At 40.5% G+C, this 27032-nt stretch overlaps 1 protein-coding gene across 5 annotated transcripts in view; it reads left to right on the top strand.

Annotated features, from left to right (window-relative positions):
* CDK8 (cyclin dependent kinase 8) overlaps nt 1-27032 on the top strand; it is a 126903-nt gene that overhangs the window by 74643 nt on the left and 25228 nt on the right. For 3 of the 5 annotated variants that reach the window (XM_006274419.4, XM_006274418.4, XM_019497370.2), the window contains one exon: nt 26078-26135. The exons of the other annotated variants lie outside the window; for them this stretch is intronic. In XM_006274419.4, the coding sequence (XP_006274481.1) occupies nt 26078-26135 (58 nt within the window). The remainder of the gene's footprint in view (nt 1-26077; nt 26136-27032) is intronic. 5 annotated transcript variants of the gene reach the window in all.

The raw sequence follows: 27032 nt of genomic DNA, 5'->3' as shown, positions 1-27032 counted from the left end.
ATAGTACAAACTATGCATTGTTTAAGTCCAAAACCAAAAGATTCATGGTTTACCATGTAGTTCATTGGGCTGGGCTCCACCAGAGTCAACAGCATTTCAAGCCCCACAGCTCAGCACTGCTCAGTGCCCAGGGCAGGGGAATCAGACTAGAAGATCTTTACAAGGTCCCTTCCGACCCCACATCTATGAATGTATGTGTGTGTACTCCAGATACCCCACCCACAAAGGATCCAGTGCTAATGAGCCCCCTACTTATGACTGGAACTCGGTGTTCTTGCCATGAATCCTGGAATTCTTCAAAAAATAATATGCAGATGAGGCTCATGGCAGCCTAGTCCAGCTCTTCCTCATGGAAGGTGGGGCCACACTAATTAGATGTGACAAGTTAAGAGAGGGGGTGACAGAGGGATTCTGGGTGAACTGTTTGGGGCCCCACTTGGTGATGCTTGTTAGACATTTAAGGCTGGTGAAGAAACAGGAATCATTAGAAATGAGAAGAAAGGTGCAGCTCAGCTGTGGGAGTGAAGAGGAAATCAAAATGTATTCAGTATGGTGGCTCACCTTGACTTTAAAAAGTCAGTGCTGAGAGGGACTGCATGCAATGGGTACTACCATAAAGCTTACTCAGATAAGCTGCACTAACATTTCCTTGTGGTAGATTCCCATATGGGCCTTGTGTTTTATAGCCATGCTCGGTGTTGGTTGAGTTTAATCAACTTAATATTTGGGTTCCATTACTGAGCAAATATTGGTTTTGGCAGCAGTTGAATGATAGTGTATTTAGTGAGGTTTCCTTCTGTGTGATTGTAAGACGAGAGGCTTCGTCCCCAACCCCACTGTGCTAACTGGGGGGGGGGGGGGGGGGGTCGTCATCTTGTGTTCAAGTAAATATGGTATGTAAGCATTTATCTTGTAAGTACAATGTATTCAGAAAAATAATCTTTTGTTTGGTCTTTTGAACTTTTCTGTTTCTCTATTACTTTAAATTAGTTATAGAGAAACAAATTATTGTTTTTAATTTAAAATACCACAGAATCAATACACTATTAACTATTAAGGTTTTCTGAGGGAGGTTAAGGTATTAATGCTTAGTTGCTGCCATCTGAGATCCAGCCTGGTTCATTGGCCATCTTGTGTTTCTGCAGTGTGTTCTCACTTTTCTTTTTGGTGTGACTAGAACGCTTGTGAAACCATAAATGCACTAATGTTTTCACAAGTAACTATACAATGATCTAAGTATTTGTGCTAATAATTTATGTATAAAAATATGCTGCTTACAGGTAAAATCACTTTCCAACGAACAGCTTTGCAGCCCCAGCTGGAGATCTTGGTCTTTTTTTGTATCTGTAGACCAAACATTCTGTCCAATTATACCCATGCAAGCCTATTGGTTTTTAGTTGTAGCTGATTGGTACCTGGCAAAAACCATTTCTTGTTGATGACTGATGTTTTTGATCTCTTCAATATGAATAGGAGTAAAAATCTAAAGTAGAATCTGCACAAATGAAAATTCCAAGTCATAAATATACAATATACTATTGCAGTGCTACTGCCCTTCAGGTTAGGAAAACAAATTTGAGTGAACAAAGTTTAGAGATAAGAAGGTTGGTAAAATTATGTTTACAGCAATAAAAGTGACTTTGGCAACCTTGCATGTAAATGGGGCAAATGTTATACTGGGGAAAAAACTAGGAATTTCTTGACTGTTTAACCTAAGTTTGAAGAAGCAATCATTTAAGTTTCTTGGAGGTGCCTTTCAGAAATTGGAAATGTTGTCCACAGTAAATAGAGTAGAACATAAACTAGGATTGAAAGATAGGATTAGAGGAAGCTGGAAGAGCCCTGTTGTGGTCTTTCTCAGTTCTTTACCAGAAAATAATTGCTTTATTTTTCTATAGTCAAGAAACAAATGAAAGCTAAGAACTGGCATGTTCCAAGGGTTGCCTTGAGTCTGCATTCCTTTCATTCACCAAACTAATTACCCTGTCTAAGGATAAAATTGAGAAAATGATATGCCGGGTGCCTGCTGCTTGGAGTATAAATAAACCAGGTGCCAGAGCAAGGGACAGCAGGGCTGTGATACTTGATAATGCAGCCTGCGCATTGCCATCATATGGAGAGGCAAATGTTTCTGGGCTCCCTGTATTTTCTGTGCATTTGAGTTCAAAGCCACCAGTAGCTTTGATGCTCACTCTAGCCCTTTTTTCTAGTGAGGATGGAAAGGAATATCTTTCCTATACTGACGCTGAGCAGAACTGTTTGCTGCATCTTTTGACAACGGTACCCACAGATCATGTGAAAAAAAGGTATAATTACATTAATCTCTAGGCCCTGTGTAGTGACTACTGCAGCTCAGAGATGCCAAGTCTATGAGCCAGAAGAGATCACATTGGGACCAGAGCTTCCAGATTTTTAGGAACCTCTCGTGTCTCCTGTCTAGACATCTAGATCTTAACCTGGACTGGCATAAGAGTGCCAGTCCTGGTGACATTGAGAAGGTTGGGTGTTGATCTTTTGCCAGTACTCGGGCAAGGTCTTTGATCTTGGGTTAGCCATGGAGTCTAGTGACTTAAGTGGGAGAAATAGCTGAAGCTAATTTTTCCCTCTAGTTCTGAGCTTGTACGATTGGCAGATTAACTAATTCTTGGGGATATGAGAATACCTCAAATAGAAGAGGCATTGCGTATGTCTGTTAGATGTTGGTATAAGGCTGTTACCCAAGGGACATGGACACAGTCAAAAACCTAGAGAGCAAACAGTTCTGAGCAAGTCCATGACAACTGAAAGGGGTGCCATCCCATTCCTCCACTGGAGAAAAGAAAAACAGGAGTGAGGTTACCCTGCAGTAAATAAGTGAACGTACAGCAAATGTTGACAAGGCCACAAACTGGCACCACCTGAAGCATCATCAGAAAGGAGTTGGGATGGAGAGTTGATATAGATGGTAGAATTAGTTAATCTGCCAATTGTACAAGCCACAAAAGAGTCTGATTACTTTTTTCTTTTAGAAAACCCAAAGGACCCACATGTGCTTCTTGGAATGGTGGAGGTGTTAGGGAGCACTTAACCATTTTTCTGTTTTCCTAAGGTTCCCACTAGTAGGACAGACACAGCTCTGTGTCTAGCCAGATGGTTAAGAGAAACTGAGGAACAGCAAGTATATGCCACCCTTTATCTTTTTGGCAGTTAGGCATCAGAATAGAGGGGCCTTGTGGCACATTCAGTGAGTACTGCTAAGGCAAAAACATAGGTTTGGTCAAACCACAGGGTATGAGACCTTCTCCCTGGAGGATGTATATGTGGACAGTTATTCAAAGGAGGACCAATCTTATCCAGTTCCCTAGAGGAATCAACTCTCTCTCTCTGATCATGAACAAAAGGTCTTTGGGAAAGAAGGTTAAAAGTGAAGTAACTAATTCCTTAATTTTTAAGCTACTATAGGCTGGTAGGTTAAAACCTCATTTAGTGGTGTAGCTCAGTGAAGAGTGCTGTTGTCGTTCTGTAGTGCTTTGATTGTTTGAGCATTTTTAACCAACTCTGATTATGTAATGTGCAGTATTTTCACCTTGAGATCTGTACTTCTGTATGTATTTACTGTAGTGTTGGCAGGCATAAAAATTAGAGGAGAAAATCAAAAACGATACAGTAAAAAAATAATCTCTCTCAACACTTTTTGTAGCATAATGCCTTCATATGGTTGAAAGCACAGTGGTGTTAAAGGCAGCTTTTTTGTATCCTCTCACATGTCCCCAGATTCATGCCACCAGAACTTTTCCTGCTCCCACCCCCTCCCCTCAGTTGAAGCATGAGCACAGCTGGGAGCTGCCCTGTGCTGGAACGGGGAAAAGCCTCTTACTGCTGCATGCTGCCCAAGCTGCCTTGCCCATGTTGTTCTGGAGCTAGGTTGTTCTAGCCCATAGTTTCCTAAAGGTTGGTGACCCCCTGCTATTAAATTTTTAAATTCAGTGACTAACATTCTGGATAGAGGAAGCTTTTAGTAGTTGTAGTTTGTTTACAGCTTTTGCTAAAACAGTACAATAAAATGGACAATAAAAGTGTCTACATTATAGGAAAATTGTATAATTTATAGGTCTTGGTGAAACATGCAGTAAGATAATACATTCTGCCAGTTTTACCATAATGAAAACATCATTGTGTGATGATAGAGGGAAAAAGAGGTAAAATGAAAGAATGTGGAGTAATGAGAGGTATCTATTTATTTGATTGTGGCTCTTGTTCTTTGTGCAAGTAATGCCAGTACACCCAAGGAGTGTAGGACAGGCTCCAAGTCTTAGCTGTTAATATACATTCCATACCTTTGTCTTTCATTTCTTGTTTAAAAACTCAGAATTATCCACTGAGACCTTCCAACTGTCTTCCCAAAAACAGGTCAGATTAAAGTTGATACCGTCAGTATCTCTAAGGTGGAAAAAGCAAAAGCCTTCACTTTTTTGGGCTTCTTCCTGGATTATAAGTGCCCAAATCAAATGTATAAATGAATAACTAGATAATCTTTGGTAGATCATTTTTATGAAAGGAGGGTGTAGTTTGATAGAAGCAGTTGTATAGAGTGAGTTTCATGAAGGGACTGGGTGTGGTGACGCTGAGCAGCCCTCTACTGAAATGTTAGGTACCTGCCTCCACGAATAAATTTCACACGGATTGTTTCAAAAGAAACATATAATAAAGGTAAAATGACTGACCTGACTGGGTTGAATATTAATATTTGTTAATATTTGGCTGTCAGTGTAATACAAAAAATTACCTTTTAATTTTGCATTCCTGGAAATTGTAGTTTCTAAAGATGGTTAGACCTCAATATCTCCCTTCCTTCCCTTCCTTCCATTGCAATCATTTTTTCCCAAAGGCTGCAATTTAAAAGGCTGTGTGCATAAAGTATGAAAGTGTTCAGGTGGTAAAGATGACTTCCAGAAAAATGCATTTTAACACAGCAAAGGAAAATAGTATTTTGTACTTTTTCTGGTTTCAGTAGTTAACACAAACTTCCAGTCTCATTGAAAGCTTAGTTTAATGAAGAATGGTTTCTCTGGTATCTGTTCTGAGTCACTGTACTTTTTGGTAATAGGATAGTCCGTCTCTGTTTTGGGGGACAGGGTGAGGGTGGCTTTTGTTCTGTTTTGGGGTGTTTTTTTTCCCCCTGTATATATCTGAGAATTATAGCGCTTGAGTGAGGAACAGAGTTGACATCCCTAAAGAGAGTCTGCTGTATAAAGAATAATGAATAATGTCAAGTCAAAATTAGGATTTGTATCAATAATTCTTTGAGAGAGAGAGAAAGAAAGACAAAGTAGAAATACTTCTGACTCATTTAATTACAACAAAAATGTATTTTAAGTAAATTGATTAATTAACTAGAGGTGTCTATGACCATCAATAAGAAATCATAATGTTTTTAATTTTAGAATTGTTAGAATAGAATAGAATTGTTTTGTTACAACAAACATATAAGCCTTCCATGCTGCCTTGCCTGTTTTTTTCCCTCAAATCTGATCTAAAAGGATCAACTTGGAAGAGAATGAACAGAAGGTAATCTCCCTGCCCTTTAAGTCCTTAGTGTCCTCTGCTTCAATTACCAACAAGGATGTCAGTTAGCATCAGCTACTCTGTTTCTTTTATGTACATCTATATATTAGGAATCAAAATGAGATGTTTTAGGTCAGGTATATGGAACTCAGCAGGCCCTGTGGGCTGGATGAAGGGTGTAGGGCCAGTCTGCAAGCTGGTTCGGGCCCACAGACTAGCCCTACACACTGGACCAGTGTGTAAGGCCAGTCTGGTATGTCTGCCTTGGCCTGGACCAATTCCCCAGTCCCATGCTGCATACTATATGTATGTGGGCTGGATGATGGGGCTCTGTAGGTTGGTTCTGGTCTGCACACTGCATCTTTGACATCCCTGGTTTAGGTCATTGAATGGTAGCCATGTTGTTGGGTAGCTTCTCATTTGACAGAATTGGAAAGAATTCGTTCAATATTAAGAAAAAGGAAAGTGTTTGAAAAAAGTACTTAGTTTGACTGAGCTGGTTCTAGAGTTGTATCTTCCAGGTCTCTGCTTGCACTTATACTCACACTCGCTTGCACTCTCACTAATGACTTAAAATGTTCTTTGAATTAATTTTCAGTGTCCATATAAGAGGGTCAAGTACCAAATTCAGGTTTTGTAAACACTTACCTAGTGTTATTTTTATCAAAACAGAAAAAAAGAAACAAACCAGTGTCTCAGTGGAAGCTTAATTTGCTTAAAGCGTAGCAGTTCTGGACATTACACCAGCCTCTGACTTTGCCTGCCATGTTTGGGAGCTTTCATCCACACTTCGCTATTTTTTCATGTTTTTCTCTCCCCTGTCGCTATGTGAAAGGCTTGCATTTAGCCAATGTAAAAGTTGTGGCTGGATGAAGCAATGGGATCTGCTGGGGTGGATCGCAAGTACATATTGTACCGTGGGGACAGACAGTGAAGGACTTGTCCAGTTTGCTGCTTAAAAAATGTTCCTTTAGTTGCCCGTCTAGTCCTTGATTTGGTTAAATTTGTTAGTTTATCGTGTATAGAATCATGGTGCTAGAATAAATCTGAAGAAATATAAGAATAAGAGGAATTTAGCTGAATAATATGTTTCAAATCATTGAAGAATGATCATATTACCATGGAGTGTTGCAATAAAATGCACAATTATTAGAAGTGAGCGTCCTGGGGCCAGTCTAAATGTAGGCTTCCAGGCAAACCACCTGCCTACCTTTTCTGCCACGCCTTGATGTTCATTATTGAATGATGTTCCTCAGGCAGGAGGCTGCCCTTTACTTGCCCTGATGACAAGGGCCTATGTATACTACTCCAACCTCCCCTTATTGTGTCTCATGCCTCACAGAGGTTTCGTGGACTAACACCCGGCTTTATCATATTCTTAATATACGTACTGGGCCTTCAAGCCCTGTCCCTGGGCCTTCAAACCTCTCTCTGAGCTCCAAGCCCCATCCCCAGGCCCCATCCCCTCACTACGGAATTAGGTCTCCAAGTCCCGTCCCACTGTACTCCTTAAATTAACCCTTATCCCTTTGCCCGGGAGCTTCCCTAATGGCTCCCCAAGGCTCAGGGCCCCACCCCCCTGGAGTGTAACTCCCAGCTCCCTAGGGCAACCTCAGACTCCACTGCAAGTCTGGGCGCTGCCTCAGGTCCTTCTGTCTGGCCTGGGCCCCACCTCAGCATTCTCAGTGAGCCAAGGCTCCCCATGTCTTGATTTTGATGCCCACCAGGCGTGCAGGGGCTGGGGTTATCAGGCACCCATACCCGCCTTTCATCAGGGAGGTAACTGGCCTGGCATTTCTGGAGGACTGTCCTGCCATGAGCAGTCCCACTAGGCCACTGTTCCCCAGCAAGGTGCAGTTTCTGATCATGCCCAGGACCAGGAGTCTCCTGCCATCCCCAATAGCTCCTCCCTTACCTCCGAGTTGTACTGAGCAGCAGCTCAGCTGGTGATAGCTCTCTGGCTCCTAGCAGCAGACTTCTGCTCCTGCTGTTCAGGGCCCAGCCCTTGTATATAACAGCTGGGCCCTGTTCCCGAATCAGGCATCATTGCCTAATTGGGATAACAGCCAGCTGTGGGCTGCTTGGTTGCTACCCGTGCCCCTGGGAGTAACAGGGCGCCCTGTGCTCTGTTACAAAGAAACTCATGGAAAAATATGTTTACAAAATCTCTAACAGATTCTCAGTTCCAGATTCTTCTGGCTTCTGAATTAATTTTCTCTATAATATACTATAATTCTGTTTCCACAAAATAGTGAATCTGTCCCTTTTAAGAAGTTGGTAAGAAATCTAAAAATTCACTGGGTAAGAGGTCAAGGGTTGTCAAGCAGCATAAACTAGTTAAGCGAGAATCTAGTTGGAATAAATAATCATTTTGCTTCCTGTCAAGGGATTAACAGTTGGATGCTAGAGAGATTTGATAAATTATTCATGATAGAAGAGAGTAAACAGTAGGATGTCAACATATGTGGGTAACTCATGTAGGGATTGTAAAACATTTAGTTCCAGAGGAGCTTGTGGACTGTTTTAATCCTTTATTAGGGCAGTTTCCACCTGTGCTCATGCACAGGTGGACTTAAAACAGCCTGTCTCATCCCATCCAGATTGCTGACATTCTCAGAACGGGCAGTGTTAAATTTGGTTTCTGGGGCATCATGGTATCCTCCCTTTAATGCATGGTGATGATCCAAAAAGCAGATAAGAACAATGAAGAAAAATGTAGGGACTAATGAAAATATTAGTCATTGCAAAATTGGATGGAACACTCTTACTTATTTCATTTCCTACTCTGAATTTTAATACATGTTACAAGTAAAATGATCCAGAGATGAGTAATCCTCCCATATGAAAGATAAGCGAAAAGGTTAGGGCTATTTTGTGAAGCAGGTGAAGTTGGAGAAAGAAAGGAGTACAACAGTTGCATCTAAAACAAATATTAAATAAGGTTTTCTTCTCTTGTATTACAAATTACAAGAGAGAAAGTGAAAGAGCTGTGACCTAGCATTACCAGGATCTACTCCTTTTTTTTTTTTCTGGAACTGCTTGCCATGTCTGCAGTCAAACATGAGTATCTCAGATTGGCCTTCTTGGTCATCTATGGACCCACTGGTGACAGTCTTCCAGTAAGTAGGGAAATTATCCACATAGTGAGGAACTGCCACTGATAAATACAAAAGAGGAGAACAGTCTATCTTTCGTTTTTCTGTTTTGGTATTTTTTTATAACAGAAACCATTACCTCTGGAAGTCACTCCTACTGTGGCTCTGGACAAATGCTGCTTTTAGTTCTTTTAAGAGGGGAAAAGGAGTTCCTGCTCAAACTCATGGCAGGTGTTCAAACGTAACTGTTACATTTGCCTGCTTCTCAGGCCCTGGACCTCAGTTAAACCACCAACTAACTCTGAATGAAGCAGTTATGTGGAGACATAACAGTTGAATTGAAATAATTTATACTAATAAACACTTGATAGTGGTATAAATGTTACATCTATTAGTGCTCAAAACATCTGAGCAACAGCATTCCATTAGACAGAGCAATAAATGTAAAAGGTATACAAATACTTCTGTTTCATGGCATAAACAAAACTAGTCATTATCTGCCTGTTAGGAAAAAATGCCCCCTATATGCAGGCTGTTTGTGCACCTTCCTCTGAAGTCCCTGGTATTGACTGCTGTCAGGGATCATATATTGGGTTAGATCAGGGCGGGCAATTATTTTGGGTGAAGGGCCACATACTGAGTTTTGGCAAGCCATCAAGGACCCCATGACAGGCAGCCAGGGGCATATAAATATTAATTTTCTAAATTTTTTTAGGGGCCCCGTGGGCCAGATAGAATGGCGTGGCAGGCCACATCCAGCCCCCAGGACACATATTGCCCACCCCTGAGTTAGGTAGACCATGGGTCTGTTTCAGTATGGCAGTTCCTGAATTTAATGTTTCTGGGTATACAAGAACATTTTATGGGATGCAGTTTGTATCAAGGCAGATGCCCCTTAAGGCCTATTGGGGATAAAGGTCCAGTGGCCTTGCCACTAGGTCTGTGAATGATTTCCAAGCAATGTCTGGGCTGCGTGAACTCTACCTCGCTGTATAAGTTATTGAATCATAGTTGAACCATTTATTTCTTCTAATACTGCAGCTTGTTCTTTTACTCTTTATTATTCTCTGTCCTCATTTTGTAAACTTGATTAACCTGTTCTATACCTAGGCCTAGAAAAATCAGCCAAACATCTCTGGTAGAATGTACAGAAACTTACATTTGAGCAAGGCCAGGATCTCAAGCATTTAACCTTTTTTTTTCAGATGCTTTATTTATATAGCTGTATAATCACTGCACTAAAAAAACCCAAGCCATCTTATATTTGAAGATTCACCCTCAAACATTTTCCATTATCAACAGATTTTTTTTTTCAGCTATAAAGTTAATTTTCTCTAGTGTTATGTCTGAAACATATTAACTTTAGTGTTTTTATTCCTGTACATGTCCTTACCATTCAAGTTTGTTTGTTTTAATCTTATTTCTGTTATAATTATGTAGTGGTAGTCCATCCCATGAAGCTAATATAAAAATATATTTTTGGTTATTGCAATCAGCTCTTTGCCTGTAAGTATCTGTATAGAAAAGCAATCTTTCTGATTTAAGTCTTGATTTCATATACTTTAATTATCTACCTTACTCCTCTTTTGACCTATTTCCTTTCAGCTGTAATTCAGTACACATCAAAGTGACAGAAAGCACTGTGTGTTAGAGGGTTGGTTTTAATACTTCATATTGCTCCAAGTTACCAGTAGTTGAATGACAGTGGCAATGATAAAATTTAGGATTGTGTTCAGAGCTTGAAAATGTGACAATGAAGTCATGAGCTTTCATGAGGCAGAAGTATGGAATACTGGTGGTAACTCTCAGAAAGCTTCCTTGAATTGGTAGGAATGTGACATTCCTGCATTCACAGTTTTGTCTGAAATCAAAATGTTTTGATAATTGTAGTAATTTTTTTTAAAATTGTTTTCGGGTTTGATAGACCTCCATGGCTGTTTTTGCAGTTCTTGATTTTATTATTTATTTTTTAAATGAGAACTTTAATTAGAGCTCTAGATTTGTAGGCTGTTTTCAGTGAACTTCACCTGTGGTTTTGTGACATGTTCTTTGAGATTATAATCTAGAAAGTGTTTTATTAGGTTGAAATGTTTCATTTTCTAGATGTTAAGTAGAACTGTTAATTTTAAGTAATAGTTTTGAAAATCTAAATATATCTTGGGTTTTCCGTGCACCTGGGATGGAATGGGAGAATACATATTTTGGGTAATTCAGTAAATCTGGATAAATGTAAGTGCTTTTTATAGGGAATCTTGATTATTCTTAAATCTGAGTGTAAGTAATTCCCATTTTCAGAAATTTTCTGACTCAATCCATAGGGTATAGTAGTATTGATATTTTTGTTTGTTAATAAATCTAGGTAGAACTTCCTTTCAAAGTGGAAAACTTCATATGGAAATCCCTTTTTAATTTTTTTTTAACAAAATGTGTGTTTTAAAATAGCTAGTTCTGATAGCCAGTGGCATTTCTAGGGAAAATTGCATTTTGGTATCTTGTATATGACTTCAGTAAAATTGCAGTTTCCTGCTTTATTTTGAAAAGTTAATAGAATTGTTCACAAAAAAAATTACCTTATAAAGCTCAAAGGCTTGTGGTTCATTGAGCATGAAATTGGGTGTGAAATTCCTAAAGCCTAGTTCTAGGTTACATCCATCTTTTTGTTGTACACAGCTTCTCTTGTCACTGCACTTAAATGCAAAGTGATGAACCATATTCATATCTTAGTTCTCTACATGTTTGTCACAAACAGTAGGTTATAATTTCAGGAGTGACAAGCCCTTGAACTTTGTTCTAGTCCTTCAGAATCTTTTTTTTTTTTTCTCAGTGTTGCAGAGTTAAACATTGCTTGTACCTAGCAATCTTGTTACTCCACGGATTGCAGTTTAACTACAGTCCTAAATTCTCAGGTCCCTGGTGGGTGTTACGTTTGTCATGAAATATATGCAAGTTTCTCTTGATAAACTGTAACATGTCACAGGTCTGACCTTGTTCTCCCTGAATCTTGTAAGCAGCTGTGGTCCTGGGCTGCCCACCCAACCTTTAAATTCCCTGCCATCAGAGCAGCCTGAGACTGAAGAGCCACTGCTTGGTTCTGGAATGTTCATGTACCTTTTAAAATCCTGGAGCTAGGGAGCAGCCCCCTATTGCCCCCTGGCTGGAAAGCATACATTTGTCATGCTCTAGCCAGGGGACTTTTAGCAAGTTGCTGTCCATAGCTCTTTGTTTTAGTACTACAAGAGTCACATCTAGAGGGGAATTCAGATATCTGCCAAAACTACAACAGTGGTTTTCAACCAGGGTGTTGGCAGACCCCCTCAGTATGCTGTGGTATGGGCACTACTGCTGTTGCCACAGCAGTGGCCCAGGTAAAAATGCCCTGTGCACTGCAAAGGACTGCAGCATGCGTGTGCTCTCCTACCTCATTAGGGTTTTCTGATAACCCTATAGCAGGTAGGAGAGCCAGCTTGTGCTGCAGTCCTTCCCGTTTCGAATGCCCCATGCTCTTTACAGAAATTTCACAGAAATTAGGGATGGAAGGGACCTTGGAAGATCATCCAGTCCAGCCCCCTGCCCAAAGGGCAGGAAGTCAGCTGGGGTCATAGGATCCCAGCAAAATAAGCATTCAGTTTGCTCTTGAAGGTGTTCAATGTAGGCACTTGAACCACCTCTGGTGGCAGGCTGTTCCAGACCTTGGGGGCTCAGACAGTAAAGAAATTCTTCCTTATGTCCAGCCTGAAACAGTCTTGTAGTAGTTTATGACTGTTCAACCTAGTCGTCATCCCTTGGGGCGCTCTGGTGAACAAACGTTCCCCCAGATACTGGTGGTCACCGCTGATAAACTTATAGGTGGCCATCAGATCACCCCTGAGCCTGCGCTTTTCCAGGCTAAAGACCCCCATGGCTCTCAGCCTGTCATCATAGGGTCTGCTTCCCTGACCTCTGATCATGCGCGTGGCTCTTCTCTGGACTCTCTCAAGCTTCTCCACATCCTTTTTGAATTGTGGAGCCCAAAACTGGACGCAGTACTCCAGCTGCGGCCTCACCAAGGCCGAGGAAAAGGGGAGAATGACGTCCCAGGATTTGCTTGAGAAGCATCTATGGATGCAAGCCAGCGTTTTGGTCGCTTTACTAGCTGCAGCATTGCATTGCAGGCTCATATTCATCTTGTGGTCAGTGATGACCTCCAAGTCGCTTTCTTCCATAGTGCTAGACAGCGTAGCAGTGCCGAGCCTATAAGGATGCTGCGAGTTTTTCTTCCCAGGGTGGAGAACCTTGCATTTATTGGCGTTGAACACCATCAGATTCTCATCCTCCCACTTGCTGAGCCTGTCCAGGTCAGTCTGGATCACCCGCCTGTCTTCTGGTGTGGATGCTTTGCCCCAAAGTTTGGTGGCATTGGCGAACTTGGCCAGTCCGCTTCTGACTCCAGTGTCCACATCATTAATGAAGATGTTGAACAATATGGGTCCAAGGACAGAGCCTTGGGGGACCCCACTGGTCACAGGACACCATGATGAGTGACTTCCATCAATTACTACCCTCTGGGTTCGACCACGGAGCCAATTTTCCAGCCAGTGGATCGTGGTGGACCCAAGGCAACAATTGGCCAGTTTCGCCAAGAGGTGATCATGGGATGCCAGATCGAAGGCTTTTTTGAAGTCGAGCTATATGACATCAATCTCTTCTCCCTTGTCCAGGTGATAGGTCACCTGGTTGTAGAAGGAAATGAGATTGGTCAAGCAAGACCTACCCGCGACAAACCCGTGCTGGCTATCCCTTAAGATGTTGGTGTCGGCCAGTCCATTAAGGATGGCCTCTTTAATAAACTTTTCTAAGACCTTCCCCAGGATAGAAGTCAGGCTGATGGGCCTATAGTTAGCCGGATCCACTTTCCTCCCTTTCTTGAAGATAGGCACCACATTGGCCTTCTTCCAGTCTTCGGGCACTAGGCCAGAGCACCAGGAGTTCTCAAAGATCCGTGCTAGAGGCTGGGCTATGATGCTCGCCAGTTTCTTGAGTACCCTGGGGTGTAGATTGTCAGGGCCGGCTGACTTGAAGGTATCCAGCTTCTCAAGATGTTCCTTCACAAAGTCAGCATTAATGGAGGGCAGGGGATCACCCTCACCCAGACTTCCCTGTCCCGTAGCGGGCATGGGTGTCCCATGGGACTGATGAAAGACCGACGCAAAGTACCCATTTAATAGGTTGGCTTTTTCCTGGGCGTCAGTTGTCAGTTGCCCCATCTGGTTCAGCAGGGGTCCAATGTTGCCCCTGCTTTTCCTCTGGCTCCCCACGTATCTGAAAAAGGACTTTTTATTGTCCTTGATGATCGAAGCTAGTTGGAGTTCAGTTGCAGCCTTGGCTTTCCTGGTATGCTCCCTGCAGGACCGGACCACTGCAGAATAATCCTCCTTGGAGGTGACTCCCATCCTCCATCCTTTGTAGGCCTTTCTTTTTAGCCTCAGGAGGTCTGCTATGTCCCTGGAGAGCCAGGGGGGCTGCTGTGCCTTCTTGCTGCCTTTCCTCTGAGATGGAATAGACTTAGCTTGTGCATTGAGGATCGCTCCCTTGAGGAGCAACCACTCTTCTTGAACTCCCCTCTCCCTGGGGTCATGGTCCCTTAGGGCCCCACTGACAATCCTCCTGAGCTTGTCAAAGTATGCTTTCCTGAAGTCAAGGACTTCCATGTTGCTGACTGACTTGCCAGCTTTTCGGCGGATGGTGAAGGTGATCAGCTCGTGGTCGCTGTCACCCAGCTTATAGAGCAATAGAGGTGTGTGGGACAGTTTCACCTGCTCTGTATGCCTCTGTTTCCAGGAGGTGTCATGTGGGGTAAAACTAGGAAGGGCTGCAGCATGAGCTGACTTTCCTGTCTCCTGTATGCTTATCAGGGGATCCTAATGAGACAGAGGAGTGCACTCATGCTGCAGACCTTCCGTGTTCATTTGTACAACTGGCAAGCGAGGCACTTCATATGATGGTGGTGACAGCCACACTGAGTTGAGAACCACTGAGGTAAGTTAAGGGAGCACAACTGGGGTGACACCAAATTCAAAAAAGTTGGGAAGGGTGCTTGGGACCTAAAAATGTTGAGAACCACTGCCCTACAATAATGAATGGTGGCTTTGTGTACAGTTGTAGCTATGAATTTGGACTGGTTCCTGTGTTGTGCCTTTATTTTTGAGTTTAAATGCTTGTTGGGCCTGAAATTAAGGCCTTAACAGCATCCGTTTTAAAGCCTAAGGCTAGAAAGGCAAACATTTTACGAAAGGTAGAACAGCTCATGCAGTGTTTTTAATTTAAACCAAACTTATTTTTAGAGGAAAAATATGCTATTTATTACATCAGCTATGCCTTGATACAAGGATGATGTCTGTCGGAGGGGATTACTGGTGAGTTTTAAGGTAGCTGAGGAGTCCAATCCATGCTCTGCAAGTTTTTTCCACAGATATGATGTGGGGGGCCACAGCTGTTGGCCAGGATGTCATATGCTTTCCTTCTTCTACCATTTCTTGGCTTCCTGAGCAAAATGGTTTTCTTTGAAGTGGGCTGTAGCTTGATGTATGGTACAGCACCATTGAGAACTGTTACAAGCCAGCACTTCCCAATTTGTAGGGTTGGAGCCACTCTTCTTAAGGTATTCTTTCAGGATATCCTGGTAGCACTTCCTCTGTCCTCCACAGGTCCTCTTACCATGACTAAGTTGAGAGAAAAGGACTTGTTTCAGGAGATGAGTGTCAGCCACCTGTACATAGTAGCAAGCCCAGTGAAGTTGATGTTTAATGATACTTGCCTTGATGCTGGTTGTCCTCTCTGCAGAGAGAATGCTGGCATTAATGCAGTGGTCTTCCCATGTAATGCGAAGAACCTTCCTGAGGCAATGCTGATGGAACCATTCTAGATGCTTAAGATGACTTCGATATTAGGGCTGTGCGAAGCTTTGGTCGCCGATTCGATTCAGCGGAGACTTGGCCCAATTTGGTGGCCATATCTCTGAATATGAATTGAATCAGGAGACCCTTTAATCTCTCCAAATCAATTCAGAACCCTCCGAATCAATTTGGAAAGATTCAATGATTCGGACACAGACACGGATTTAAATGTCTTTTAATGTCGCACAGGAACTTCCTTGTTAACCCATATTTTGATGAGAAGTTGGTGAAATTTTTGCATTAGTGCTGTTCCACCAGCTTTGAAGATCTCTGTAGGGATGCCATCTGGGCCTGGCGCCTTATTGTTCTTGGTCTGAGTAATGGCATGCTAGGCTTCCTTGAAGTATGGGGGATCAGCAAGAAGTTCTGTTACTGGGTGTTGAGGGATGGACTTAATGGTGGCAACTGAGACCTCAGATTCATGGTTAAGTTAGTCTTGAAGTGCTCCTTCCAGTGTTGCTTGATGGATACATTGTCCATGAGAAGGGTGGAGCCATATTGGGATTCCCAGGGGATTGGGCCATTGGAATGTGGCTCATGGATGGCTTTTATTGCTTTGAAAGAAGCTTCTCATGTCATATTGGTAAGCGAAACTCTGGATCTCCATAGCCTTCGCTTGCCACCACTGGTTCTTGATGTCCTGTTAGCCTCCTCTGAAATACAGCTTTGAGCAAGTGGTAAGCCTCTCGTTTTTTTGGTTGGAGGGTTCATTTTGCCAACTGCAGAATGCAGCGCTCTTCTGATGGATAAGTGCTAGGATTTCCTCATTGTTCTCATCAAAACAATCTGGTGATGGTAAGTGGAATATCCAATTGATTTAGTGCATGTCTTGCGAATAACATTCTTAAGCTCCTCCCAGTGTGTCTGGATGTCCTTGATGTCATCAGGTAGTTCAGAGAGCCTCTCAGTAAGGCATTGTTGAAGAGCCTCACATCTAGCTTGGTCTTGGAGTGCCTGGATGTTAAATCTCTTTTGCATTCCTTTTAATTGTTTATGGTGTTGTGGTGCAAGCTGCATGTCCATGATTGAGCTGACTAAATGGTGGTCTGTTCAGCAGTCATCTGCACCTCTCAGGACTTGGGTGATATGGACATCAGTACGATTGTGCACTCTGACAGTCAAGAAGGTGCCAGTGATTTGAACGTGGCTGTTTCCAAGTGTTTTTATATTTGTCACTCTTTCTGAAGATGATATTTGTGATGAGCAAGTCATGCTTTGCACATTTGCTGAAGAAGGGGCATACCATTGGAGTTGACTTTCTGCACCCCCTCTTTCCCAATGGTGCCACTCCAGAGTTAAGAGTGTTGCCCAACTCTTGTGTTGAAGTCCCCCATGAGGATGAGCTTGTCTTTCTAGGCATTGGCAGTCAGGACTGTGTTAGGATCACAGTAGAACTGTTCCTTGTGGACTTCTTCATCATCAAGAGTGGGGTCGTATGCACTGATGACTGTTGCATACTAGTTGTACTCCAGTGCTAGGTGTCAGAATTCTAACTTTCATGTTTCAGGTCAGGAGAGACTTTCACAAGCAAACATTCAGCAAATATCCCTCTTAAAAGCAAGAAATTACTAGGTCATTTGCTCACTTCTAGCCACCAAGCATATGGATGAGGTGCCATAGCAAATCAACACTTACATTGTGGAGTTGAAGTCATGAGCAGTGTGCCTCAGTTTTTTTTTTTGATAGACTGAACTTGAACCCTGTAACTTAAATACTGATTTGGCTTTTAATATTCCAAATACAAAATATATCAGCTCTGAATTATGTGAATCTGCCCTCTGAAAGAACTTAGCATTCTCATTGTGTTTGTAATTGCATTAAGGAGCCCTTTTTATAGTACACAGGAATGTCTAATGCAAATTACTGTGCTGGAGGGGCAATCTAGTACAAGCTATTAGTGACATATTAGTCACAGGTCAAATAATTTACTGTTACCTATTAGCTAGAGGTTAAAAGCTTATCTGCCCAAATGTAGCTACAAAAGAGGAATGGAGTACAGCAGTGCCCTGGTAAGAAGTCTGGTATGACAGATGGAGTATGATAGGCTTTTAGGGAGATGTTTCCTGGTCCTTTTCAGAAGTTAAGCCTCTCAGGTGCTATGTGAAAGGATGAGGGGATTCTCTTATTCCATTTCTAGTGCCACATGAAGAAATAGAGTATGGGAAGGGAAGTTTCCTCTACTTTTTCTCATCTGTGAATTTTTGCTGCCATTGCTGCTGCTCATAGTTTTCCCTGGTATAGCATGAAACCAGGATGTTGGTAGGCAATAAAATTGCCAAGAATAAGTTTCTGACTAGCAGTAGTAAAACTGATTGGTAGCTTGCTAATTAAAACTTTGGCAAAGCTTTGAAGAGCTGCAGAGATCTATAAGCTGTTTGCAGGCAGGAGGAGACAAAAACTTACTGATTTATGTACAGTTTAGATTTTTAAGCTCATTTTTCTACTAAGTGTAGAAACTTAATTTTCTTAATGAAAGCCTAAATTCTGCCAAAAACTGAAGCTGAGGGATTCATTCCTCTGAATTTTGTTTCTGGTATAAAGGGGTAACATTTTTATTTACAACTAGCATATTTTACCTTAACCATAATGTCTGAAGATGGTTATACATATTAGAAGGGGACACATGGCAAGCAGAGGGCAAGGGGTTATGACATGGTTCCAGAATGTTAAGCTTCTATTGCCTCTCTAACATACCTTTCATTGCATTACACCACTAAAATTTTAGAATTCCATGTTTATTTCTACACAGTGTTTACCACAGACTTTGTTCTTTAAAGAAGTGTTATTTACTTGAGTATAATATGACCTTGAATATAAAACAACCCTCCAGTGATTAGATTCTATAAATGGAAAATGTATAAATTTGTTACAATTTTCCAGGTATAGAGTCTCATTATTGGAGGTTTGCCTTGAATTTGTCCCCCTTCCACTGTTACGGCAGGGCAAATAAATGTGGGGGGTCAGGTGTCCCCATTGCCCTCTGCCCCCCCCTCTCCCTCCCCCTTAGATTCATAGATTGTAAAGGGCTGGAAGGGACCTCGCAAAATCATTGGGTCCAGCCCCCTGCACTGGAAGTGAGGAACAAATTTGAAAAAAATGACTTTGTACTACAACTACCCATAGACTTAGTTCATCCAGAATTGGTGCGTTGTAACTTTTTTGAAACTGCTGCACAGATAATTCCATTAAACACGCCTTTAAGCAGCACTTTTGTACCTACTTAGACTTAGTACAAACTATGCATGCTACTAGTCCAGAGCCAAAAGGCTCATGATTTCATGAAGAATCGTAGAGAAGTAGGGCTGGTAGGGACCTCCAGAGGTCATATAGTACAACCCCCATATAGTTCTCTGGGTTGGGCCCCAGCACAGCCAACAACATTTCATACCATGATTTTAACCCCATAGCTCAGCACTGTTCAGTATGTGTGTGTGTATTCCAGATATGCTCACAAAGTATGTGGTAATTAGCCTGCCCCGTGACTGGAACTGGGTCCTAGGATCCTCCAAAAATGTATATGCAGATGAGGCGCAGGGCAACCTAGTCCATCTCCATTTCATGCCAGGCAGGGCCACACTAATCTTATGTGACAGTCCACCCAGAATATCTCTTGCTACCTTCTCTCAGCCTATTTAGGACCCTATTTGATGTTTGCCAGACTAATAAGGCTCGTGAAGAAATGGGAAAGAAAAGCACAGCTCAGCTGTGGGATTGAGGAGGAAATAAAAATGTATTCAATGTAGTGGCTCACCATGACTTGAAAAAGAGTCAGCACTGAGGGGAACTAAGTATGATGGGCACTACCATGTATCTTATTCAGAGTGGCTGAGCTAACCTATCTTTGTGGTAGGTTCCCATCAGTATATTTGCTCAATATAGGTCATGTGTTGTAGTCATACTCAGTGTTGACTGCATTTAAACAACTTCATAGTTGTTGTCCATTACTGAGAACATGCTTCTTTTCGAAGCAGTGTATTTAATGAGGTTCCCTTGTATGTGAATATATGGTCAGGAGCTCTTTTCCTTATTTTGATTTGAGGGGAAAGAGGGGATCTTGTCTTCTATTTGAGTAAATGCAGTATTACTACAAAATGTCTTCCACTTCATTAGCTTTTTTTTCAGTTGAGGTAGCCTGTTTATCTTGGGATTTAAAAGCACACTGCAAATGTTGATGAATTTAGCACTGCAGACAGTTGTATGGAACTAAGTCATCAGATGTGACTTGGCCAGGTGTCAGGCAAGAAGTATGAAAAATCCAGGTTTACAATCCACATGTTTTAGGATAGCATTTTCTTTAACTTTTTAAATATTGTTTTCCTCCCTGCAACAGTCAGTTCAAGTCTTGGTGAAATATCTATTTGTGGATCTTTGCAAAGATCTAATTGTTATTATTTTGGTATATGTTATAAATCTTAACAGCTTTCCACAGACATTTGCACAGTTGCATTTAAGTAAAGTTGGCTTAAATACATTGTTTCCTTCTGGAGGAGGTGAGTAAACATGTGTTTACTTGAGAATGCCTGGTGTTTTCTTTTCATGGCTGTTTTTGCAAGGTGTTGTTTTTAGTATATTCAGAACTGCTGAAATGCATGGTTTTTCTTTAGTTTAATCTAGGCAGTTGAGTTAAGCTTTCTTAATTACCATCAAGGGAAGAGGGAAGTAAAAAGAATGATGTTAACATTGCAGGTGTATTTAGATCCGTTTTGTCTATAATTGTCTGCCAAGTTTTTTGAAGAAACCCATTTAAAAAGGTTGCTCAGATAAATCGGAAAGATTGCTTTCCTTCAAGTGGCGGCTTTGTATAACTGGACCTTTTAACCATAATTTATAATTGCTAGACTCCTCTGTGACAGTGGATTCAGTTACTTTTTCTAGGACAAGTCCTCAAAATGGGTATATTTATTAAAAGAAAAACTGTTGCTTTATGTGTAGCTTTTTACTGTTGCTTTGTGTGTGGAAAACAGACTCTCCCACCAGCTTTAAATATTTCTCTGTGGTTTCTTTTGAGAAATTCTTTGCAGCTAATCAGAGTTCTTCCAGAACTCACATCCATGTCTTTCTAAGTGAAAAATGTGAACCTTTTAATTCTTTAATGTACTTTAATCTGATATTTCCTGACCCTTTTTTGAAGTGGCATGACACCTGCAACAGGGAGACTACAACCTAGTAAACATGCATATAGTGTAAACTACCACAAAGAGCCTTAGGATCTAGAAAAGCTGCCATGTCAGCTTGTATAGTAGCTCCATTTTATGTTGAGTTACTGAGTTCCATATCTTATGAGTCAGTGAAAGCACTTTTAGGGATTTTAAGCCTTTTGTCTGGAGATTTACAAAAAAGCTTAATACAAACCTCTGAGCATGTATTAAACTAGCACCCTCTATCTGCTAATTCATGTTACCTTGTATGCTGTCATCTGTTACACACTTAGATTGTAAGATTTTTGAGGCATGGATTGTAGTCTGTTTCTGTGTAATGATACCTTGCATAATAAGGTTCTTGTCTGTGATAAGGGTTCCTGAAGTCATACAAATAGTAAATTAATTTATGGTTCAATCTTCACAAGGATATTTTTACTACCATAGAACCAAGCAGTATAAATCCAGGAAAATTCAGAGTTAAAATAAAAAACAAAAAACCCAAGCCCATTAAGGTATAGAAATGCACAATACAGCATATTACTATGTTGTCCAATAACTATCTAATTTAATATTATATTTCTTATTAGACCAACTCAAATAGCTGGAAAAAATCTTCTTTGCAAGCTTTCAGGTACAAATTCCCTTCATCAGGCTGATGAATCATTTACAGTATACCCCTACAGGTTTCCCTTGCTTTATGCAGGTTCTATATGTGCAAATTTGCTCTTATGTGATTGGTGTGGTGGAAGCCCGCAATTGCCTGCTTTGTGCGGTGCATTGTGAGAGTGACACACACTAAAATACAGTCTCGTATGTGGCTGTGCTCCTTGCTCATTGTCTGCGCCATGTTTCTGTAGTTTCCATCCCTATTTTATGGTAACATTCACCACCACCCTGTGCTTGTGTGTGCTGTCTGCTGTTGGTGAGCACCAGAGTTGTCTTGAAGTGGTAGAAATGGGTTTGGGAGTCGGTACAGTCCAGGTCTCGGAATGTTTCCCTATTTGTTACACTGTAAAGTGGTTTCCCTTTATGCAAATTTGAGTTGTGTCATTTTCCAGGAATGCGTGTACAGCATAAATTGAGGGATGCCTCTAATTAATATTAAAGCATATTAAGGGCCGTGGTCGCAGATTACATTAAACTGATTTTTAGACTTTAGATGTTGCATTTTCCTCACCCTGTTTTATACACTTATAGTTGAATGCCCTATACTGTGCTCTTTCAGATAAAATAGTCTGCATTTCTTTTAAATGTAACCTTTATTCTGACTTTGTGTGTATGTGTATTTGCAGTGTTTCCTTTTTGGAGTAATTACAGCTTCCCTATGTTTCTCATTACTCATACATGCTCTCTTTATTTTTAACTCTTTAACATAGGGCTAGATCTAATAAAGAGCATAGCAAAACTGAGGCTTCTAAATGCAGAGTTGTTCTCCAAAAAGCCCTTGTTCAATTATCACTTGAACTTGAAAGTACCTAAATGAGCTAGACACCTCCATATTGACTTAAAGATTCTACAGGGGCCCTGAGTAGTGCTTCGCTGCTTATCCAGAACCATTCTAAGTTTGTGCAGGTTGAGCAATATAAAAAATGGTTATCACTGTCCTTTAAAGTTGGCAACAGAGCTTCGTGAGCTATGCATTATCCATGGTTTTAGGTGGCACAGTAGAAAAGTAGTGTGAAAGAGTAGACTGTGTGTGACTGAAATGGAGACATTCCACTTGAGTACGGAGACCTGACCTCAAGCTCCCATACTACGGTTCTCCAGGTCTGTAAGGCATACCAAAATGTTTATACACAGCATCACAGGGAACAACAAAGGCAGCTACACGTGAACATGCTCTGCTGAACTAATTATGTCAATAGCAATGTGTTGGTTAAACTTTCATGAATACCTGGTGTTAACAAATGACCTCTAATTAATGATCCATATGAGCAGTCAGATTCCTTGCTTATGCATCATGGGATGAAATTCCTTACTTGAGAAGGTTAGTGACAGGCTTTTGTTGTCAAAAAAACCCCCAAACCATGGGTAGCATTGTGGCAGAAGGTTTAGTATCCCTCTGAGTGACTTGTGTAGGACCAGATCATATGAAAACTAAATTTGTGACTTTTTCTAATCATAAATAAAAGGAGAAAGGAGTTCTACTTGCTTCTGATCTGTTGGTTGGAACCAGAAGGTTAGGGTTTGGCTTTTTTTGTTTTGTTTTTTTGTGGGGGGAGGGGAGTCTTAAATGGCACTAAAAGGAATCCCTTCACCTCTGTGGATAAAATCTGGGGTGAAGGTAGGATGCAAATATATACCATTATCTATTATATTACCTTATCTGCAATTAATTCTGTAACAGTTGAACTGGGAAGTCAGAAGAGCTGTAATCATAAACTGTAGAACTAACACTTTACCTCCATTTATGTCAGAGAATTTGGCCTGGATAAAAGGGACTTTGTAAATAAGTGTGGAAGAGATTGAAAAATGAATCTTTGGAACAGCAAGGAAAAGTCTGTGTTTGTTCAGAGGGGAACGTTGCTATTGAGAGGAGTAAGACCTTTTCTTTTCCTTTTCTCAATAATAGATGAGAATTTAGACCAGTGCTTTTTTCAAACTGGGGTATGCATATCCTCAGGGTTACACAATGCTCTGCCCAGTGGTACATTACTAAGTTTTAATAGTGATGATGAAGATTCTGATTCATCAACAGAAGATAAGTAATGGCATAGGCATGTGTTCTCATAGGTGCTGATGGATGTGTCAGGTGTAGAGGGTACAAGTAGCAGTATTTTACAGGTAAAAGCATATGCAGCCAGAAAGCTTAAAAACCACTGATCTAGGCTAAACATTGTGCTTAAATTAGTCTAGATGCCAACCACATGAAAACAGTTCTTGTTTTATTCCTGTGCTCCTAAGAAAATTGCTTTTGTATAGTTAACCTCAAGCTGTCTCTCTTAAGAGAGCAGCAAAACCCATGTGTAACTCTACAGAGTTTGTGAAAGGCATCCCTTCTTGACTGGCGAACCAAGAGAGGCAAAGTTATCTTCTCTGACTGCAGCCCTACCTGACAAACCATCACTCACAGGGCGAGAAGCCTATGGGCCAAAGAGAAAATACAAGCTGTCAGAGATACCAGTGACAAACTTGCTTCCATGTGCATTTTGTAATACCATTCTCCGATTTTACTTCGAATCTAGGATGGTGGATTATGCCACAGAGAATTCCAAAGAGGAATAAAAGCATTTGCATTTCCTTAAGCTTTCTTAAATACAAGGTTTATAAGTAATGATAGTTGGTACAGGCCTCAAGCTTTAAATTTCCCTGAATTCTGAAGTGGGTGCTTTTTGTTCCATTAGATAAAATTCTTTTGAATGACCTTTGTCCCATATTAACAAAAATTCCTGGATTACAGGAAAACTTAAGGTTCTTGGACTGTCCTCTGAAAATAGATTTTTAGTTTTGTGTTTTGGTGGGGTTTTTTGGGGAGGTGGGGTTTGCTGACCCTTTTGTTTTACATTTTTTAGTATTGCAGTATTACTGTTCACCATATACAAATTGTCTGTACTCAGGTTCTTTTGCATATTATTGTTGTGCTAGTGTAAATCAGTGTGATCTTTAATGTGAAGCTGTTCTGGCTATTAGGAAAATAAAATATGTGATTTTTGTCTACTTTACAATATTGTGTCTTCATAGCACTCCTCCAAGTTCCTTTTTTTAATTATTATTATTTTTAACTGGTCTACACAGAAAATGTGACAACACAAATTCCCGCTATATGCCAATACTTTAATTATGCAGTTATAGTAATAAAGTCATGTTCAAGCCTTTCACACCAAAAATACGTTAATCTAGCAAAAATTGTCTTGAGGCACTTATTTTTTTAATGCTCGTTTCATATTACCATAATTTCTTATGAGTTGCACTTCAAATTCAGGTTTTTTTTAAAGTTTCTAAATAACTACTTCCACAACAGCCCAAGGGTTGTAATATTCTCAATAATTTTAACTTTGGAATTTGTCTAAATTAATATTTGTAGTATATTGTGGTCACTTCTTCAGAGCTGTTGTGATCTACTGTGTTAACTTTTCCTTGCTTAAGATGTCTCTTTTTGGCAACATGAAAAAAACAGTAGTACTATATAACATTAGTTATCTTTTTTTAAAATTAGTTTTAAACCAGGAAATCGAATCTAGAGCTGTAATTCTGTCATTAATTTGTTGTCTTTTGGCGGGATGTTGTGGTGTGAGTGCTTATATAAAAATGACCTGCTGCTTAAACATCTTGTAGTTAAATGTGGTTTTGGACTCTGAATATGGCTATAGACGCTGAATTTTCTGGCTTTCTCAAACTGAGTAATATCCTTAATTTAACTTCAATTTATGCACACACATTAAATTTAATTTATGTTAGCCTTTGAGGAATTTATGCTTGTCTGACTGCTAGGTAAAGATTAGCTTATTTAAAAAAAAGAGAGAGGAGAAAAAAGTAGAAAAAAAGGCAACTAGTGGCACAAAGACCAGATGAAATTGGGGCACAAGGCCAGGAAAGACTCTGAAGATTAAGAATTTGGAGCACCATAAGAACAATGGATGGCGCTAACCTGCTGCTCTCTAGAGTTCTCGCACTGTGTTTTAACTTATTTTGTTGGTAGATAGAAAAAGAAGGGAAGCATCCTAATTGGTAATCAGTATCACAAAGTAAAAAGCCACTTAACATTAGTATTCATAGCATCTACTAAAGCAGGCCTTAACCTGCAAAATCTCTTGCTTCTCTGAACCAGTTAGTCTGTAAGTTGCCACCCTGCCTTACCTTCTGTCTAATAGTATTAAGGTTATGCGGAATATGTATCTGAGGGATTACCTGTTATACCATGATTAATGACCATCCTGTATTTTGCTTGAGAATTTTCTTGTTCATATAAAATATCTGTCTGGAAATGTGCCTCAACTCTGGGCAAAACGTGGCATAGAGATGACCGCCTGGTCCTTTGTTTTCGGGGGTGTTTTGAGGAAGAGGCAGTGAGAAGTAGTATCTCCTGCTGTGGTGCTGAATTCATGAAGTGTTCTTGGTTGAAGGCTTGAAAGCTTATGTTGCTTGCTCTTGCAAGTAGAAGAAAGAAACCTCCGTGGCAGTTACTCTGGGGAATGTAGTGACAAAGCCTGTTAAAGAAAAGATGTAAGGGCATATCTTAGAGGCAGATGTAGCAAAGGAAAGCCTTGTGTCTATATTCTTGCACAGCTTTACCACAGTAAAAATGATCACTTCCTCAAAATGAATTTGGTTTAAAACTGGTGAAACAAAGCTAACATATTGTTTCAGAGACAAATGTTTAGGTTTATCTTGGTATATGTATTGTATATTTATTTTTTTTCCACAGAAACCTGCTAATATTTTAGTTATGGGTGAAGGTCCTGAGCGAGGAAGAGTAAAAATTGGTATGTTACATCTTTGCTAAGTCCCAGTGTAGCATTTAAGTTAGAATGTTCTGACGGTGCAGTTGCATCACTTAAAATAGTTTCTCTATTACTAGTATGCTACTGGACACTTTATTTGAAGCTATTTTCTGAGTGACTGGCTTTTTGATATTATACTTGTGCACAAGATCTTGATGGGGGGAATATCTGCCATACTGCGGGGGTGGGGGAGATTAATATAGGACACAGAGGTGCAAAAACAAATATAGAATTAGTGAGGTTTTAGAATTGCCTCCTTTTACAATCAAAGTGCCAAGACAGCACCTTGTTTCTTTTTATAAAATCTAAATAGGTAGCTTTCATTATTATAAATATTAATTTTTATAGTAAAAACTGTTCAAGGCAGTTGTTGGCTTCAACTGCTCCTGAAAGGGTAGCCTGGCTCCTGGATGATATGTGGCAGAAGGGGTCTTAAAGTTCAGAAAACCTTAATTTAGAGAGAAATGTTTAGAATGAACAGTAAACATATTCAAAATTATTTGGGAGGTTGGGGAAAACCAAAACTTTTCCTAATATTCAACCCTCTTCTAGTGGGAGATTACTTTCACAGTGAAAGAATAATTTACAGCCTCAGTTATTCTACATTAAAAAAAATAAAAATGAATGAATAATTAATTATAGTCTAACTGTACAAAGTACTACCATGGTGTGCACTGTTATGCTATCGATGCACCAATAATTTCTTAATATGCCCAATCTATGTAATTATCTAATATAGTCTTGCAGTCCAACCCGGGAGACTTTTTTTTTTAAAAAACATTGCTTACATTTTTCCCTCATGCTTTCTCTTATGAGAGTATTCTTCTGCAATGTTGCATTGTATGCTACTGTTTTGCTTATTTGAAACAAACCGTTAAT

Source organism: Alligator mississippiensis, chromosome 1 (assembly GCF_030867095.1).
Source record: "Alligator mississippiensis isolate rAllMis1 chromosome 1, rAllMis1, whole genome shotgun sequence".
NCBI lineage: Eukaryota > Metazoa > Chordata > Crocodylia > Alligatoridae > Alligator > Alligator mississippiensis.
The sequence above is the reverse complement of the archived record's forward strand: the minus strand, read 5'-3'. Positions and strand labels throughout refer to the sequence as shown.